Source organism: Cololabis saira, chromosome 10, assembly GCF_033807715.1.
Source record: "Cololabis saira isolate AMF1-May2022 chromosome 10, fColSai1.1, whole genome shotgun sequence".
In the NCBI taxonomy this organism is placed as follows: Eukaryota; Metazoa; Chordata; class Actinopteri; order Beloniformes; family Belonidae; genus Cololabis; species Cololabis saira.
Window position 1 is genome coordinate 22966001 of NC_084596.1, and position 17313 is coordinate 22983313.

At 37.6% G+C, this 17313-nt stretch overlaps 1 protein-coding gene across 2 annotated transcripts; it reads left to right on the forward strand.

Annotated features, from left to right (window-relative positions):
* Positions 1–54: 54 nt before the first annotated feature.
* On the forward strand, positions 55–13963 carry fzr1a (fizzy/cell division cycle 20 related 1a). Of its 2 annotated transcripts, none has more exons than XM_061732088.1 (14): positions 55–208; positions 1602–1675; positions 5649–5777; positions 5985–6048; positions 8005–8135; positions 8226–8311; positions 8434–8617; positions 8715–8780; positions 10182–10284; positions 10438–10622; positions 11677–11910; positions 12259–12363; positions 12696–12788; positions 12905–13963. In XM_061732088.1, exons 2-14 carry the CDS (start codon positions 1607–1609, stop codon positions 12944–12946), a joined length of 1491 nt encoding a protein of 496 aa, XP_061588072.1. In that variant the 5' UTR covers positions 55–208; positions 1602–1606; the 3' UTR covers positions 12947–13963. The 2 variants fall into 2 exon arrangements, with proteins under 2 accessions (XP_061588072.1, XP_061588073.1); XM_061732089.1 differs by lacking the exon at positions 55–208 and adding an exon at positions 745–796.
* Positions 13964–17313: the final 3350 nt, after the last annotated feature.

Here is a 17313-nt window from a genome sequence, read left to right on the forward strand (position 1 = left end):
TGTGTGATTCAAAAACTGTGATGTCACAAAACTCCCATGGTGCTTTGCGAACCCAAATTGAATACTCGGCGAAAGAATAGATTTGTGTTGTGTAGATTTGAGCTTCAAGCATTAAAAGTGAAATAAAGCAATACCTTTCAGCAGGTCCCGTAACGGATTAACGAAACAGTCAACCTGCGAGTTAAGGGGGAGAAGACATCGTGGGAAGGTAGGTTTTAATGCAACTACAGATAGTGAACAAACAATCTTGATAACATATTAGCCGGACATTAGCGTCGCGTTAGCGGTTAGCATCCGCCGAGGCTAGGCGCTTGCATTGTTTAGTTATTTTTGTTTTAGTCCAATGTTTCTTTGCAACAATCAAAGAACAACGACAGCCATCGTGGGTGATTTTTAGTTTTATTACATGTCCCAGTAAATTCCTACAGAATGGTTATTTTGTTCAGGTTCTTCGTTTGTAGTTTGCTCAGATAGTTAGAAGGTTTTAGCATAACAGACTGATCCCAGCAGCAGACGACACTGTAAATAATGTCACTTACAGGTCAAGCATAGTTTGCTAGTGGGACTGGGCGTGAAACAATGGCTCTCAAGTGTAATAGGCCATCCTTTGACTATTTTGAATAGGTGTGTTATGCATAAACTGCGTTACAGTACAGTTGATTTGATTGATGTTACCAAAGCGTTTTATTTAAAGATTATCCGCTTAATCTGAGTCACTGTTTGCCTTGTCAACATCATTTAGGTAAAAGTGCAAATCAACTGAATGACAGGTGCCTGCAAACATATTATAATTTACGTAAGTGATTGTCAGTTGGCCGTGGACAATGCATTGTAGTCCAGGAGGATCATCTATTACTCTGTTATATCCAGGGTTGCCACCTTTCAGAAATAGAAATAAGGGACGCCTCGATTTCAGCAGCGCAGGCGACAAAAAAAGGGACATCCCCAAAACTTCTAAAATGCATAGAAATGTATTTATTTTATAAAACAAAATGCTTTGATTTAAAGTGCCTTAATAGCATTGAACTTGCATGACTGTACTGACAGCCAACCATACTAGCAACTGAAATAGCCTCCTATGATATGTATGTCCACATCAGCCCAGATGTAGCTACAGGTGAAGAATATGGTGTAAAAGTGAATTTATTTCAATAATTCAACTTAAAAGGTGAAACTAATACATTACATAGTCGCATTACATGCAAAGCAAGATGTGTTAAACCTTTATTTGTTATAATTTTGATGATTGAATTTATTGATTTCATAATATAGAGATTCTTTTATTTATCTGTGAGCCATAATCACCAAATTTATAACAAATAAAGGCTTGAAATATCTCACTTTGAATGAATTGGGAAATAATATATTTGTTTCACCTTGAGTTGAATTTACTACTAATGAAGTTTTGCAATATATTCAAATTTTCCGACCTTCACCTGTATATTATGACATCAATAAATAAGAGCATAATATGTGTCTGTATTGGTTCAATACGGAATGCAACTTAGTTATATCAGAAGATACATGTTTAAATTTCACTTTCAAACTAATTATTGTTTTAACTGCTTTTATTTGTAATTGTTGTGTGGCCTTATTTGCAGGTATCATGGATCAAGACTATGAGTACAGGCTGCTCAGACAGATTAATATCCAAAATGAGAACGCAAGCCCCATAGTAAGTACATAAAAAACATGCCAGTGCTTTGTATTGGTCTATGTTTCTGTTCTTTGACATGAAGGAAGTCTGTTTTCTCTTAAACCAGTAGTCTGTTCCAAAAAATTGAATAGTGACATCTGGGTGAGCATAAACCAGATTACATTTAATTAGATTACACATATAGGCAAGGCAAGGCAAATTTATTTATATAGCACAATTCAACACAAGGTAATTCAAAGTGCTTTACATTGACATTAAAAGCAGCAAGACATAATTAGACAGTACCGGTAAATAAATAAGATTGAAAAAATTAAGAATAAGATGAAAAGAAAAGAAGTAAAATAATAAAAAGCACAAGCTGTTAAAAATAAGGGCAGTAGAATACAGCAGGTAAAATATACTCTGACAATAAAGCTTGACTTGACTTGAGTTAACTATTATTATATAACTGCAACTTCTATTTGAGCAATGTGAAAAATGCAAAAGGAAAAAAAGTGATTCATTGATTTATGTTTCTGCCTTTTCACAGACAGGTTAATCTCAGGATATTTCATGTTTTCTCATCAATTTCATTTCACTTTTTTGAATACTTGTCAATTTTTGTACTTCCTTCAGCATATTCCAAAACGGTTGATGGATCTGCATATTTCTCTTTTCAACAATGCAGCAATGTAATTAAACAAATCAAGGAAAATGGGGGAAATAAAGTGTGTAAAATGGCAAAGGCACAAGCTCTGAGCTGGATTCTCGTGTTATAGAGAGGGATAGAATCACTTAAACAAGCAGTTATTTAGGGAAATGTTTTTCGAGCAATACAATAGACCAGTGGTCTTCAACCCTGGTCCTCAAGATCTACTGTCATGCTTGTTTTAGATGTGTCCCTGCTTCAGCATGCCATGAGAGTTACAGACCTTGATGACAAGCTGATAATGATAATTTATTAGAATCAGGTGGGTTGATGCAGGGAAACATCCAAAACATGCAGGACAGTAGCTCTTGAGGACCAGGGTTGAAGACCACTGCAATAGCCATTTGAAAATGTCACTTTCCTGTGCAAAAACAAAACAACAAGGCTTATGTTAAGCTTGTTCAAAGGCAGTGTGAAGTCTCTGGGCTCAGATTATTCTAGAATGGACCATCATTTCAGAGGGTTGTATCAGTGCACATGCTATTTCAACTTCTGTAACGAGCCTGTCTGCACTCCTGACCTTCTTTCCACAGAAAATATATGGATAATTTAAAAATATGAAGATGACATACCTTTGCACAATATAAGATATTATATACAAAATATAAGATTAGTCCTATGTTGTTAAATGATTCATTGCTTGCAATCTCAATCTTTTTTTTTAATGCAGTGTTAAAATGAAATGCAAAAAATGTATGTATTTTAATAAATTAAGTTGAAGAAGGCAAAAAATATACTGGGTTAAAACTGTCTACAAAAGAAATACAAATCAAAGTATTAGTCAAAAGTAAATGTAAGAATCACTGTATTTTATTTGTTTTTAGATATTTTGCATGTTCAATTTCATTCTAACTTTATCTGATTTGGGATTGTATTTATATATATATATATATATATATATATATATATATATATATATATATATATATATATATAATATCTTATATGTATATATAATATCTTATATGTATATAAGATATTGTTTTGGTGCCATGATGTACAAAAAAGTTTTTATGGATCAATTATTCATTGAGTGAGAAAAGTAAAGCTATTTCATAGTGGACTATTACAAACTAATTTGTTGGTAACTGTCAAATTAAAGGAGGGAACAATCCACACTGCTTGGTGAAATAACATGAAACTGACAAAAGTAATAATAATTATTAAGTATCTGAGCACTGACTAATGAAAATTAAACCTGTTTTTTTTTAATCGACCCATCGGTATGAACTGCCCCTCAATAATGGATGACAAAATCTGTTGGAAACAACACGTACAGAACAAACTATCTAGAAACATCTCAGTTCTGGCAAAAGCTAAACATTCTGAACAATAAATCCATTCATATTCTTTATAACTCACTGATTCAGCCTTATTTAACATACTGTTCAGAGGTATCCTACAGAGTATCCTACAGAAACGAGCCGTCAGCATCATCAATAATGTCAGTTTTTACGAGCATACAAACCTATTATTCTTAAAATCTAAAATGTTTACATTAAAATTGCTCAAATTATTTTTAAAGCATCTAATATATTATTACCCGAGGACATGCATAAAATGCAAGAAGGGGGATATAATTTAAGGGGATTCGTAGCAAGAATCTCTTTAGCTCAATTTTTTTCCCATTTTTCTGGGCATGGGTACCTGGGCCCTTGGTGGCATTGCCAGCGAATTGGTTGGATGCCTCCGGTCACTGCTGACAGGTCCCTGCTACTGGCGGGGGGCTGCCTGTGCCCCCTGGGACGGGGTGGGAGGGCACCACCCCAACTTGCCCCAGGGCTTGCAGTAGGGCTTCCATTGTGGGGTGGGCATGGTGGGGGAGTGCCTTGGCTGGCTCTCGGGTGTTGCTATGGGGGCCCGGGTACTGGTGTTGGTGTGGTGTCTTGTGCTGACCACCCTGTTGGGTGGGGGGACTGGACATGTATGGTACTGTACTTGTAGCTGTATATATGTATGTGGAAATTAGTGTATCTATACATACAGTAACAAGTATATGTATGCTTTAATACGTGTAGAAATATCTATGAGTAAAAATGCTTGTAATGAATAAGATTGTAAAAAAGTGAATATAAATTCACATCGTAAGTAATGTATGCATTTATGTATAGATGAATACAGGGACTCAGGGGAAATAGTGTTTATATATCGTGATAATTCTATATGACAGTAATCACTATATATATATATATATATATATATACTAGGGCTGGGCGATTTTGGACAAAAATAAAATCCCGATTTTTTTTTTTCTCTGAAAACCCGATTTTCGATTTTTTTGGTAAACCTACAAAAGACAATGGAATAAATTGTTTCAAATATTTTATCTTTATTTTTAAAGAAAAATAGCAAACAAATTTCCCTATTGGGAATTAAGTGCTATTGAAAGATACTGTAAATCCTCCTTGAGTTTAGTAAAGTGACAACATTTACAATTTTCTTGACCAAACAAAGATGACTAGACGAGCTCTGTCTGTAATGCAGCCAGCTGCAAAAAAGGAAAATCGATTTTCCAATTTTCCTTTTTTTAACATCGTCTTGATTAATAAATCCGATTTAGATTTAAAATCGATTAATCGCACAGCCCTAGTATATACTGTGTAAAATTCCAACTATTAATTTGTGTAACTCCTAAATATGTCCAGATTTTGTGATATCCAATAGCAATGGTCCATCTGAAAGAATAGTACTGAGTTCAAGGGGTAGGAGCTCATAAGTTTTTTTTTTTTTTCTGTTTTTTTTTCTACTCCTTTTTGAACATGTCAAGACTGCTGCTACCAAAAAAAAGTGTCTCTCATGCATTCATTGTTTAAATGTTCAAGCATGTCTGTTACCTTACACTGTCATGTTCGAAATAAAGACTTTTGAATTGAAAACACAGTTCAAAAGCAATGTCTGATTTTCATTGGTCAATGTTCAGTAAATTCTTATTTATTACTTTTTTTGGTTTCCTTGACTGTTTTTCTCTCCTTAATCAAGGGCTACGAACACATTTGCCTGTGTAAGTAGCACAGCACTTAAGATGAGTGGAGAGGGTGTTACTGTCATGTGTTGGAAAAGAAAATGGTTTAACAAACCAGTTATTTGACAGTGTCACTAGTGTTGAACAAAAACAAGACGATATCTGCCAAATGGCTGGAATTTGTGAATGCTGCCGTCTGTTGTTAACACCTCAAATGAATGCACCATCTGCCACCTAAATCCTCCTCCTGTTTTGTTATTAAGATATCAAATCACTATCCAAGACCTTTTTGTGTTTGGCGTTCAGTCAGAAAATGCTCTATCCTCTCTTCCCTCATGTAGAAAGCTGTGGGAGCAGTGCGATCTCTGACACCCACCAGCTCCCCGCTGTCCTCCCCTAGCAAGCATGGTGATCGCTTCATTCCCTCCCGGGCTGGAGCCAACTGGAGTGTCAACTTCCACCGCATTAATGTGAGTCTGCTGCAGTAGACCTAAGACTGAACTCTCCGTCCTGTCAAAAGCACAATGCTCTAAAGATCATAGTGTTGAGTATGACCTATGATTAGTCATGTTTCATTTCCTGTGGTTTCTTTTAAACTTTTTTTTCTTCAGTTTCCTGTCTAAAAATGCTTTAAGTGTAGAAATGTGTTTTTTTATTAGTTTAATTTTCTGACCCAGGAAATTGAAAAGTCACACAATCAAAACAGGAAAACCAAAGATGGCACCACCGACAGCAACAAAGGTAATCAATAGCTTTTGTGCTATTTTTTTCCTGTTTCTTCTTTCCCGCATTTGCCTGGGCTCTTTTTGACTACATCTACATCCATCTACAACTTTCCATTGGTGCCTTAAAGAAGTAAATAGATGCATTTTTACCGTATTTTGGGGACCATTAGGGGCACCGCATTATAAGGGGCAATATCAAGGAACAGATCTACTTTCATACGTACGGTGCACCGGGTTATATGATAAAACTATGTAAAACAAAACAATCTGGTAAGTCAAACTTTATTCAGCTTATTCACAATAACTCAAAATATTGTTCAGCTGTAACTAATACACAAAAATACACATTTTAAATCATTTGTCTTCCATGAATCCCCGGAAGGGCAACCAAGAAGAGCCAGCAAGGCCCTTAACCCTAATTGCTCCCTGGGCAAAATGGTGTGTTTGTTCCCTCAGATGTAAGTCGCTTTGGATAGAAGCGTCTGCTAAATGACAGTAGTCGTAGTAATAGATGTTGGATGTTTGATGACGGTTGCTTTCCAGCGCTAAATACTTATTTATCTAACGTTGTCTGATGTTGCAACCCGTATCCAACCAAGGATCGACTCTAATACAACGTCCCCGTGTCAGCTGGGAACGGTCCGACAGTCAATCAAGCAGACTGCTTACCAAAGTCGCACCTTTTGATAGATTTTTGAGCACAGGGTACCAAATAAAATTGGTTAGAGGTCAAGAAGCACAAGAAGATTAATATAAAAAGCGCACCGGCTTATAGGGAGCACTGCTGATTTTTGAGAAAAATTAAGGATTTTAAGTGCACCTTATAGAGCGGAACATACGGTTGGTTTGGTTGATTCCATCAGTTACTTCACTGGAGATTCAACATGCTCTGTTCTTTGAGGAGTTATTTTTTTAATTTTACCTATATATGAAATATCTTTACCATAATAATGTAAAATGTTGAAATATAGCAACACTATTCTTTCATCTGTCCTGCTTTGCTCTACTTTAACAATTGACGGCTGACTTACTGGAGGACCTGTAACTGTATCTGTATCTTTTTTTTTCATTAAAGTTTCAGCCTCATTTCAGTGTTTAATTGATCAACAGCTGCGTTGGGTTGTTTTAATATAAGTAGAAGACTTCTTGTTTTTGCTACTTCACTCTTATGTTTTCTTCTACTTATATGACTGGATAGTTTCAGTGTGATGAAGTTAGAGGAAGTACAGTATATTCAGATGAAGGGGGTGGGAATGAAAAGCACATATGAAAGCTCTTTTATGTATTCATTCAGTCACAATATTGTTGATTTCTGTTTCTTTTTACTGTCACTATGGTCTAAGCTATAAGTAATATATAAATAAGGACATGATGGTAGTAGTGTGTTATAAGATACATTTGCCTTGCTCTTTTTCACAGCTTTCTCTGTCTGCTATGGTTAATTTTGATCATTTGGCTTTCTCTTGTTTAATAATGGTGCATTGCATTTGAACTCAAAGGTCAGGATCTTTAAATTCCCAGTTGGGAAATATTAATAGAACTTCAATTCAGGATTATTTTATTTATCTCAAAAGGTTAATGTAGTATGTGGAAGCCATTGATGTGGGCAGGTATGATCTCCTGCATGAATTTATATTGCTGCAAACCTGCATCTACAATCATGTCCCATGTTTTTCTTGTGGAGATGACTGCCATGATAAAACTTTTAATGAATCTGAACTTTGTTCAGTTTGTGTTTCATTAAATCAGTTATACAAAGGGTACAACTTCTATTAGAAGTTATTACTGTGTGCGTAAGTGCGTGCATGTAGGAGATGAGAAATAAACTGAGTAAATTGAAAAATTATCATTAATATTTAGAAATGTGGAAGAGACATGAGAAATAACAGAGGGAGCTGGGCATGAGCATTCAAACTTGATCATTGTTGATCAAATGTTGATTCCCCACACTGTTTTCTTCCCTCGTCTTCAGCGGATGGGTTAGCCTATTCAGCTCTGTTGAAGAATGAACTGCTTGGAGCGGGAATCGAGAAGGTCCAGGACCCCCAGTCCGAGGACCGTCGTTTACAGCCATCAACCCCTGCCAAGAGGAGCCTTTTTAGTGTAAAACAGATGACAACGCTCAAATATTTAGTCTATTATTCATTTCATGGTGGCTCTGTCCTTGAATTAATAATAATCTGTGTCTTGTAGTATTCTGTAAGCACAAAGAGGGCTTTGCCAGAAGAAGATGGAAACACTGTTTCTCCATATTCTCTATCACCTGTTAGTAGCAACAGGTAATGCATTTTTTATTGATCATCATGATCAAGAACTTTTTCTTTTTCCCCTTTCATTTGTTGGGTAAAAGTGTTACATTTACTTTTATGGTTTTTTTTAAATCTTATTTTGTTCACTATAGCCAGAAACTGTTACGGTCGCCAAGAAAGCCTACGCGGAAGATTTCTAAAATTCCTTTCAAAGTTCTGGATGCCCCGGAGCTTCAAGATGATTTCTACCTCAACCTGGTGGACTGGTCTTCCCTAAATGTGCTCAGCGTTGGACTGGGCACCTGCGTATACCTGTGGAGTGCCTGTACCAGCCAGGTTCCTTTTTTTTTTTTGTCTCCAATCAAATTGTATCTAACAATGAAAGTCTCTTGGACATTTATGTTAACCTTCTTTTGTTCTCTCCGTTTGTTAGGTGACACGTCTTTGTGACCTTTCTGTAGAAGGAGATTCTGTGACGTCAGTTGGCTGGTCAGAGAGGGTGGGTTTGTCTGTCATCTTTCTTTAATCTAGCCAAGTCCATTCAGTATTTTAATGAAGGGTATTGAGTTGGGTGATTTTGCCATCCAGGATCCACCTTGAAACAAAAGGCTGTTGCCTGGGATTTTGTGGAACACTGTCTTTTGTCATTTGATTTATTTGCTACACTTCACCCTGTTAAATGGGTAACATGCACTATATTAAATCTTGACACGGCAGCATGTAGGTATTTAGTTCTTGAAGATACACTGGACTGCTAGAGGCAGTAACCTAAGTGGATATGTCTTCTTACTTACACTCTATGCAGGTCATGTATGGGATATGTCAACGATCGTTGCACTTCCACTATAAATAGACTGTAGACTACATCTGGTGTCTTTGTGGGTTGCTTCCACGGTAGATCCGTGTTTCAGATCTCTATTTACAGATTAGATAGAGTTGTATCTCATTGTAGCTTCGTTTTCTGTTCTGGTGGATGTGCAGTACTGCAATTTACATCGTAGATTGAGGTGTAGGATGGTGACAAGCTACGCCCCGAATGCCCAGACCTGGCATCTGGAATACTGGGCAGCCCACACCCAAGATAAATGTATTTTAAAATAAATTACTCAAAGTTACAGTAAAAGTAAAAGGGTAAATTAAAAAATATCTGATATTACAGCTGCTAGGAAAACCATCACTAGAGCTTGGTATAAACCGGAAGCGCCTACTTTTAAACAGTGGCTGGATATTATTAAAGAAATATCGACTATGGAAAGACTGACCCATATCTTGAGTTTGAGGGAAGGGCTATTTGAGAAGAGATGGCAAAAGTGGACATTTTATCTACAGAAAGCATAAGGATGCGGACCTCTTTTTTTTTTTCCTCTTTTCTTTTTATTGGATAGATTATTAATGTGCTAACCCACAAGTTTATGTTTGTTTTTCTACTTTTTATTTTTATTTGTTTGTTTGTTGCACGGTGAATACACAGATCATTTTTGTGATCTGGTAAAAATGTGCAGTTGTAAAAAAAAAAACTGAAAATCTAATAAAAACAAAGTGACAAAAAAAAAAAAATCTGATAATTCCTCCTGATTCCACGTGATCAGATTGGGAAATCACTAGCAACAGAGAAAATCTTGTGCTGTGGAAAGAGGACACCTTTTGTTTCAATTTTAGATTTGGCTGTGTGTGTCTGAGTATCTGCTGCTCAAGGCCCATTCACAGTAGTTTCCCTAACAATCGTTTATATACAAACACAACCGGGCAAAAGTTTGGACATGCCCACTTGTATAGAGTTGTAAATTACAGCCAAATTATTTCATTTACTTTGCCATTGCAAATTCTTGATTGTTGTCTTTGTTGTGAGATTCCAGATTCCTACATGTAACAATGTGGTAAATGTCTTGTGTGTTTTTAGGGTAACCTGGTAGCAGTGGGCACTCATAAAGGCTATGTCCAGATCTGGGATGCAGCAGCAGGGAAGAAGCTCTCTGTACTAGAGGGACACACAGCCAGAGTAGGTGAGTGGAGACTCGGTTTAGTCGGAGGAGACATTGACAAAACTAAATAATTACATTGTTCATTCATTTTCATGCAAGTGTTTATTCGCATCTTTTATTCATCGTTGGTAAATGGTGTCCCCTTTGATCTGTTTTACCATCCTTTGATGCCAGGTGCTTTGGCATGGAATGCAGACCAGCTGTCGTCTGGGAGCCGTGATCGGATAATCCTGCAGCGGGACATCAGAGCGCCACCTCTGCAGTCAGAGCGCCGTCTCCAAGGGCATAGACAGGAAGTCTGTGGTCTCAAGTGGAGCACAGACCACCAGTTGCTGGCGTCAGGTGGAAATGATAACAAGGTATACAGACAGAGGATTTCCTCTGTTCGACCATCAGCTACACATCTTTAAAAGGATTACCTTTTCACATGTACAGAACTATAATGCCGCGTCGCATCGAGGCATTGATTAGGACAAGATTCCAAACCAAGTATTGAAAATTGACATATCGTTTCTAAAGTACCATACTTTGATTGATTTGATGTGATCCTAATTGATCTCTTTTTTTTCTGCAAAAACTGAGAAGTAAATGGTGATTTCTTCACAGTATTCTAATTTTTTGAATTCCTGTTTTAGTTAGTTAATATTTATTTCGGTCCATCACAAAAAAATCAACAAACAAGATAACACAGGTTTTTCCCTGGTCAACATTGTGATTTATTTTGACCGAAAAGGTCTGGGCTTGAAGCATAAAGCTTATCTTGCCCACCTTTTAACAGAATAGAATATACAAGAAGAACAAATGAAGTATCATAAGTCTACACAAAATAATAATAGTAATAATAATAATAACAATATTGACGATGATGATAATAATAATAGTAATAATAATAGTAATAGCAATAATAATAATAATAATGATAGCTCTGAAAACAGAAAGTGAAAAGATGCTAAGGAAACCGACAAAACCAATTTAAGTTGTCATTTTATCTCATGCATGTGTGCATTCTTCTTTGTTTGCTTATTGTGTTTCTATATATGTGTCCATTACCTTTGCTTTGAATAATATCTTGTATGCTTTTATTGAGTTTGCTAGTTTAAGGCCGTTGTGTAATGAGTTCCACAGTTTTACTCCTAAAACGGATATACATCTGCCCTTTGTGTTTGTTCTTATTGCTGTTGTGTCAAACATTGCTGTTCCCCTGAGCTCATGCTTTCATTGGTGTAGGAACTTGAAGCCCGAATTATGTAAAAATAAACAAATTAATTCTTGAAATAATACAATCGGCCCTGAATCTATAATCTATGAAAGTTTAACTTTTTGAATGGAATGATATTCAAATTCTTTGGAAAGGGTCTGTATTTCTGCTCATCTCATTTCTGTCTTCTGGCTATTTCAACCTGCTGTCTACAGCTACTCGTCTGGAACCACTCGAGCGTGCTGCCTGTACAGCAGTACACAGAGCACTTGGCTGCAGTAAAAGCCATTGCCTGGTCACCTCACCAGCACGGGTTGCTGGCTTCTGGAGGCGGCACAGCTGACCGCTGTATCCGCTTCTGGAACACCCTGACCGGCCAGCCCTTGCAATGCACTGACACCGGCTCGCAGGTCTGCAACCTGGCCTGGTCCAAACACACAAACGAACTGGTGAGTAACCTTAAATCTTTAGTTAGTGCTGATGTGAAATGGAGTGGCTGCTAGTTTCTGTTCATAAAAATAAAGTTCAGACCAAAACCGTGGTTGGTCTCAAATATGCTGACTCACTTCCTGTCCGACAAGAAGCTACATGTAAATAACAGCTGGAGTTGGTTCTTTCACTTTTGAGTGGCGAAAACAGTCTTTTTCCTGTGCATCCAATATCTGCACTTGGCAAGGCTAAACATGCCCTTTTCTCTGCTGGAGTGGTGAAATGGAATTATTACTGGATGATTTCCAAAGTGAAAGCTCTGTTTTAAATCTTGAGATTAAACATGAACTCTTGTTTGTTTCCTACAGGTCAGCACACACGGTTATTCCCAGAACCAGATTCTGGTGTGGAAGTATCCCTCTCTAACTCAAGTGGCCAAACTCACAGGACATTCCTACAGAGTACTCTACCTGGTCAGTGTATGCCGCAAGTGTTGACATATTTAAACGCTTAAAAACATCTGTGAAAAATTACATTTTATGCAACAAAGAGAGGGGGGGATTTTTCTCACTGAAAGAATGTAATTATGTTCTTGCAAAAACTACTAAAATTGAAAAATGAAAGATGATAAAATGTCTCAATTAAGCATCTGTGAGCACCTTATGGCTTCTGAGAGGCAAAACATCTGTCCTTACTGGGAGGGAAACTAGAATTACAAAATCTGTCTCATGCATGTTAATGATTACCCTGATTGCATCGTATTGCAGTGTTATATCCAGAGTGTGTAATACTGAGTTATGTGCAGGCCATGTCGCCTGATGGGGAGGCCATTGTGACGGGGGCTGGAGATGAAACACTGAGGTTCTGGAACGTCTTCAGTAAGATGAGATCCACTAAGGTATTTATTCACCCAATTTTCATATGTAATGGTCTCATGGCTGCACAATAATCATCAGTTATATCACTAGTCTGTAATATTGCTGGTAATAATAACCTTTACTTTCTTCTTTTCAGGAATCAGTCTCTGTGTTAAACTTGTTCACCAGGATCCGATAGTCTGCACTGTGGGGAACTAAAGAAGGGAAGAGTTTAACTCTGCATGTCTAAAGTTGTTTTCACCTCAGTCATCTTCTGAGGGCCACCTCGACTGCTCTTAGTTTCTTCAGCCAAGTTTTAACTGATGGAGGGAGGTGGTGGAGAGATCCACTGCCTAACTGTTGAGGGCTGGGAGGTGCATGCAGCACATCCATTTCCCCATTAATGACGGAGACACTGCCTCCTCCAGCAGACTTGCGATTCATGACGACCAGGAGAATTATCAGCCTGTTTTGCGTGATTTTGCGTTTTTATTTTGGTGTTGTTGTTTTTTTTTTTGTTTTTTTTTTTTACACTGATATTGTGCATACCTGCCAAATATTGAGTTTGTCCTTTTTGATTGTCTATTTATTTCCTTTTTTCTTTTATTTCTCCATATTCCTACAAGGTTATTGTTATTTCCAGTTGAAATCGTTACTTAAATGAGAAAATCAGGCAAAAAATACTAAATTAAAATAACCTGGAAACCATTATCAGTGTAGTTTATGTTAACAAAGCGTGCAAGTTTTAAAAAATAATAATAACGATAAGTGATTAAAGCAGATGGTGGAATACCATGGTGTCTTGGACTTCTGCTTTGAGCTGTCTAACAATATTCAGGCTGTTACTACTTACCAGTTCAAGCCAATTGTGTGTTTAACAGTTGGGCTCGTGTGCTTTTTTTCCCCCCCATTTGATAAAGATTTAATTTCTACCATATTTCTTAGTAATTGTTGTCTGAATGCCTGAGTTCACTTGGTGTGCTGCATTTAAAGGAATGCTATTTATTTGTTTTGTTGAAATTTATAGTACAGAGATGTTTGTTTACTAAATTTATCAGAGCAGACATGAGAGGCAGTTTCTCTGTGAAACTCTGGAAATTTCTTATATTGCCACTTCAAAAACAATGCTGCCAACTTAAATTGCAGAAAGAATGTTTAAAATGAAAATATTTCTGTACTTGGACTTGTTAAACAATTAAACAATCATATCTTGTAACGTCTGTTAGGTCTCTTATTCATTACCTAATTAGGGTGAAGAATAATTTGGGACAAATGCGAAAAGTAGGAACAGTTAGTTCACGGTGTGCAAATATCAGTTGAGCCGAAGTCCTAAGACGAGACTGCAGTTTGAGTGTCCCATCAGGGGTAATAAATGTGGTGCAAGGATTTGTACAGTTATTACATGTCGTGGTAAAGGCTTTCCTGGATCTGTCCTTGTGATGGGATCAGGTTGTTGGACGAGGACCTTGATTCCCGGTCCAGATTGTGTGTATTCTTCCACTAACAAACACAGTAGTGAGTTTTACTGTTGAGGTTGATGGTTCACCTCTGTCCTCCCAGGTTTAAACACTCACTACTTAATTGTAGTCGTTTCAGCATTGTTTTTTTCTTCCTGATGCAGACCAATAATTTGACATTCCTAAAACAGAGAATGTATCTTCCAACATATTTACTGCACCAGTTGGGGATAAACCACTTGTAGCAACTGTTGCCATAGTAATCACTCAAGTATTTTCAAAATGGGAGTCCCTTACCTATGTTTTTTCTTTTTTCCTCCCCCATTGAGCAGATGTGATGGCTATTTCTTTGTTTTTGCTCAGGCAGTAGGTAAACTGTATGTGCGTATATATTAAGACTATTGAGTATTTTGTCATTCATCAATATTATTATTATTGATATCATTGTTAAGGATCTGAATGCTTTCCAGTGGATTTCATGTCTTGCCCAAATTCAAAGTGATCACCAGAGGGAGCCATCATTTGAACAGATTCTCTCATACACTGCTTCTCTGCTGCTACCACACCCAAACAATCAACTAAAATCATATTACCTTGAAGGTGAAGCACTGATTTAACTCACAGGAGGAATAGCATGCCTGTTGTGTTGACTGTGTTTGTAACAAGCCACAAGGAAGGATCTGAATCTGAAGATGCAGCGAACATCCCCACAAGGTATCTTATTTAATTTTATCCCAAGTTTAGAAACGCATTTGTAAGGAACAGTTTCTTACAGCCACAAAACACCCCTTGGCTTCACCTTAAGAGTCTGCAAATTTCCATGTTATTACCAGGTCAGCCCACACAAGCTTAGTTTTGACCCAGAGCATGAAAAGTAATGAATGTCCACAGCTTCCCAAAGCTCCCACCTCTGCACGTGCCCTGCAGCTTATTCAAACTGAATCTTGTGCATTTAAACAGCAAATGCATGTTATCAAGAACAGCTGGAAGGTCTACATATTTGCCGAATGTCAAGCGAATGATTTTGCTCCTTTGTTTTTCTTTTCATTTAGAAGTCAAAAGTAGCCCAGAGCTTAAGTTTTAGAATATGACTGATATTAAACAGAAGAAAAGTAAAGGTCTTTTTTGAGAAACAGTTTTTACCAGGTATTATGTGACTCACATCCTATCGACTCCAAAGAGCCAGAGCCTTTTTTCCTCTTTGGACTACATTATAATGTCATCTGAACAATGTGCCTAGTCCATTATAGAGATCATCTGAATGGAGGGCCGTAAAACACAGTCTTACAGCTCATTTGTGGTGCACAGTGGGCAGATGTTAATATTAAGCCCTTAGAGTAGTAGGGAGAACACAGTGGGATTGCTAATATGCATAATCCTACCTCCTGATGTTCCCATCAAAAACACAGAGTGTGATGTTCATTATGCTACTTAAGGCCTCACAACACAGTGAAAAGGATCTTTCCCCCAGGTTCCTCCATAAGCCTGACTCTTGAGCTTTTCTTGAAAACCAGGCTACTGGGGTATCAAAGGAACTGAGCTATTGTAATAACTCAGCTTCAGCACACAGGATTCAAATTGGTCCTTTTGTCAGAGTGGACAGGACACGAGGTAGGCCTTATTTAAAACAGGAGTGACTCACCTCAGCAGCACCTTTGCACTCAAAATGGGATATGTTTTTTCCTTAATCTGTAAACTGTGACACGCTTTCTGGTAGCATCTGAGAGAGAACACACAAATATTTCAATAGCTCTTCAAGTGGGAACCATCCATACAAATGTTCCTTGAGTGGAAAATTAAAGCTGGGCTGTCCTTATGTTCATCTATGCTGAAAAAAACTGCCTTTAATCAATAGACCAACATAAAAGATGTATTCAGCTGTAAACATCCTTAGTCCTAACCAGCCAAAAGTATTTCCAGAAATATGCACAACACAGTCTGCTACAAGACATTTCAAGAAATCACCTTGGGCTTTCAGAAACCTAAACAATGAAATCTGAATTTCTGTGCTTTTGGTATCTTATAAATATGATATTAGCTGACAGACTCAGGTCTTGAATGTAAACATCCATCCATCCATTTTCTATGCCTGTTTTATGCCCGTTTATTGCAGGGTCATGGGGGGTCTGCTGGAGCCTATCTCCGCTTAATACAGGCGAGAGGCAGGGGTCGACCCTGGACAGGTTGCCGGTCCATCACAGGCCCACATATACAGACAGACAACCACGCAAACACTCACACCTACGGCAATTTCAAATCATCATATGCATGTTTTTGGACTGTGGGAGGAAGCCGGAGTACCTGTAGGGAACCCCGCAAACGCAGGGAGAACATGCAAACTCCACACAGAGAGACCCCCGCCCGGCCCGGGAGCACGGTGGCTAACTGGTTAGCAGCATTGCCTCACAGCAAGAAGGAATGTAAACATATAAACACATTTTGCACGTGTACTGATTTTCAATTAAGTCTGGCTGCACAACAACAATTTTTCACTTTTCTGTAACAGTATATAATGGTTCTCAAGTGTCTGATAAATAAAGATTTAACTGCACATAGTTACACATTTATAATCCTGTAAAAGTGTGAACAAGACATATTGTATCCTGGACATAAGGGCACACTGATAAGGCATTATCTTTACTGAAAAACATATAAGTGAAGGTGGAGAAAATTTTAAATATGTTCCAACAAAAGTACCTCTCTGAAGCCTAAATCCCTTTTTACCTAAAACCATAGTGACTTATTCAGTCATCTGTTTATCAACTCGTGAGCTAACGTAGTATAATCATTCTTATTTAAGAGACAATATTACTTGTTGTACTGTTAATTTTACTAACAGAAGAGTACAACCAGCTGCAGGTTAAGTTGGGAGGGTCTGGGGTTTGCCGCAGGACTGGCAGGTTGCAGATTTGATCACAGTGAATGTAAGATAACAGTTAACACTAAGGGTTATCATTAACTATGCCGGGTTTCTAAAATTCAAGTCCTCGAAGGCTGCTGTCCTGCACGCTTTAGATGTTTCCCTGCTTCAACACACCCTGATACAAATGACTATGCCATTAACAGACTTGTGCAGACCTTGATGACAAGCTGATGATGATCCACTACC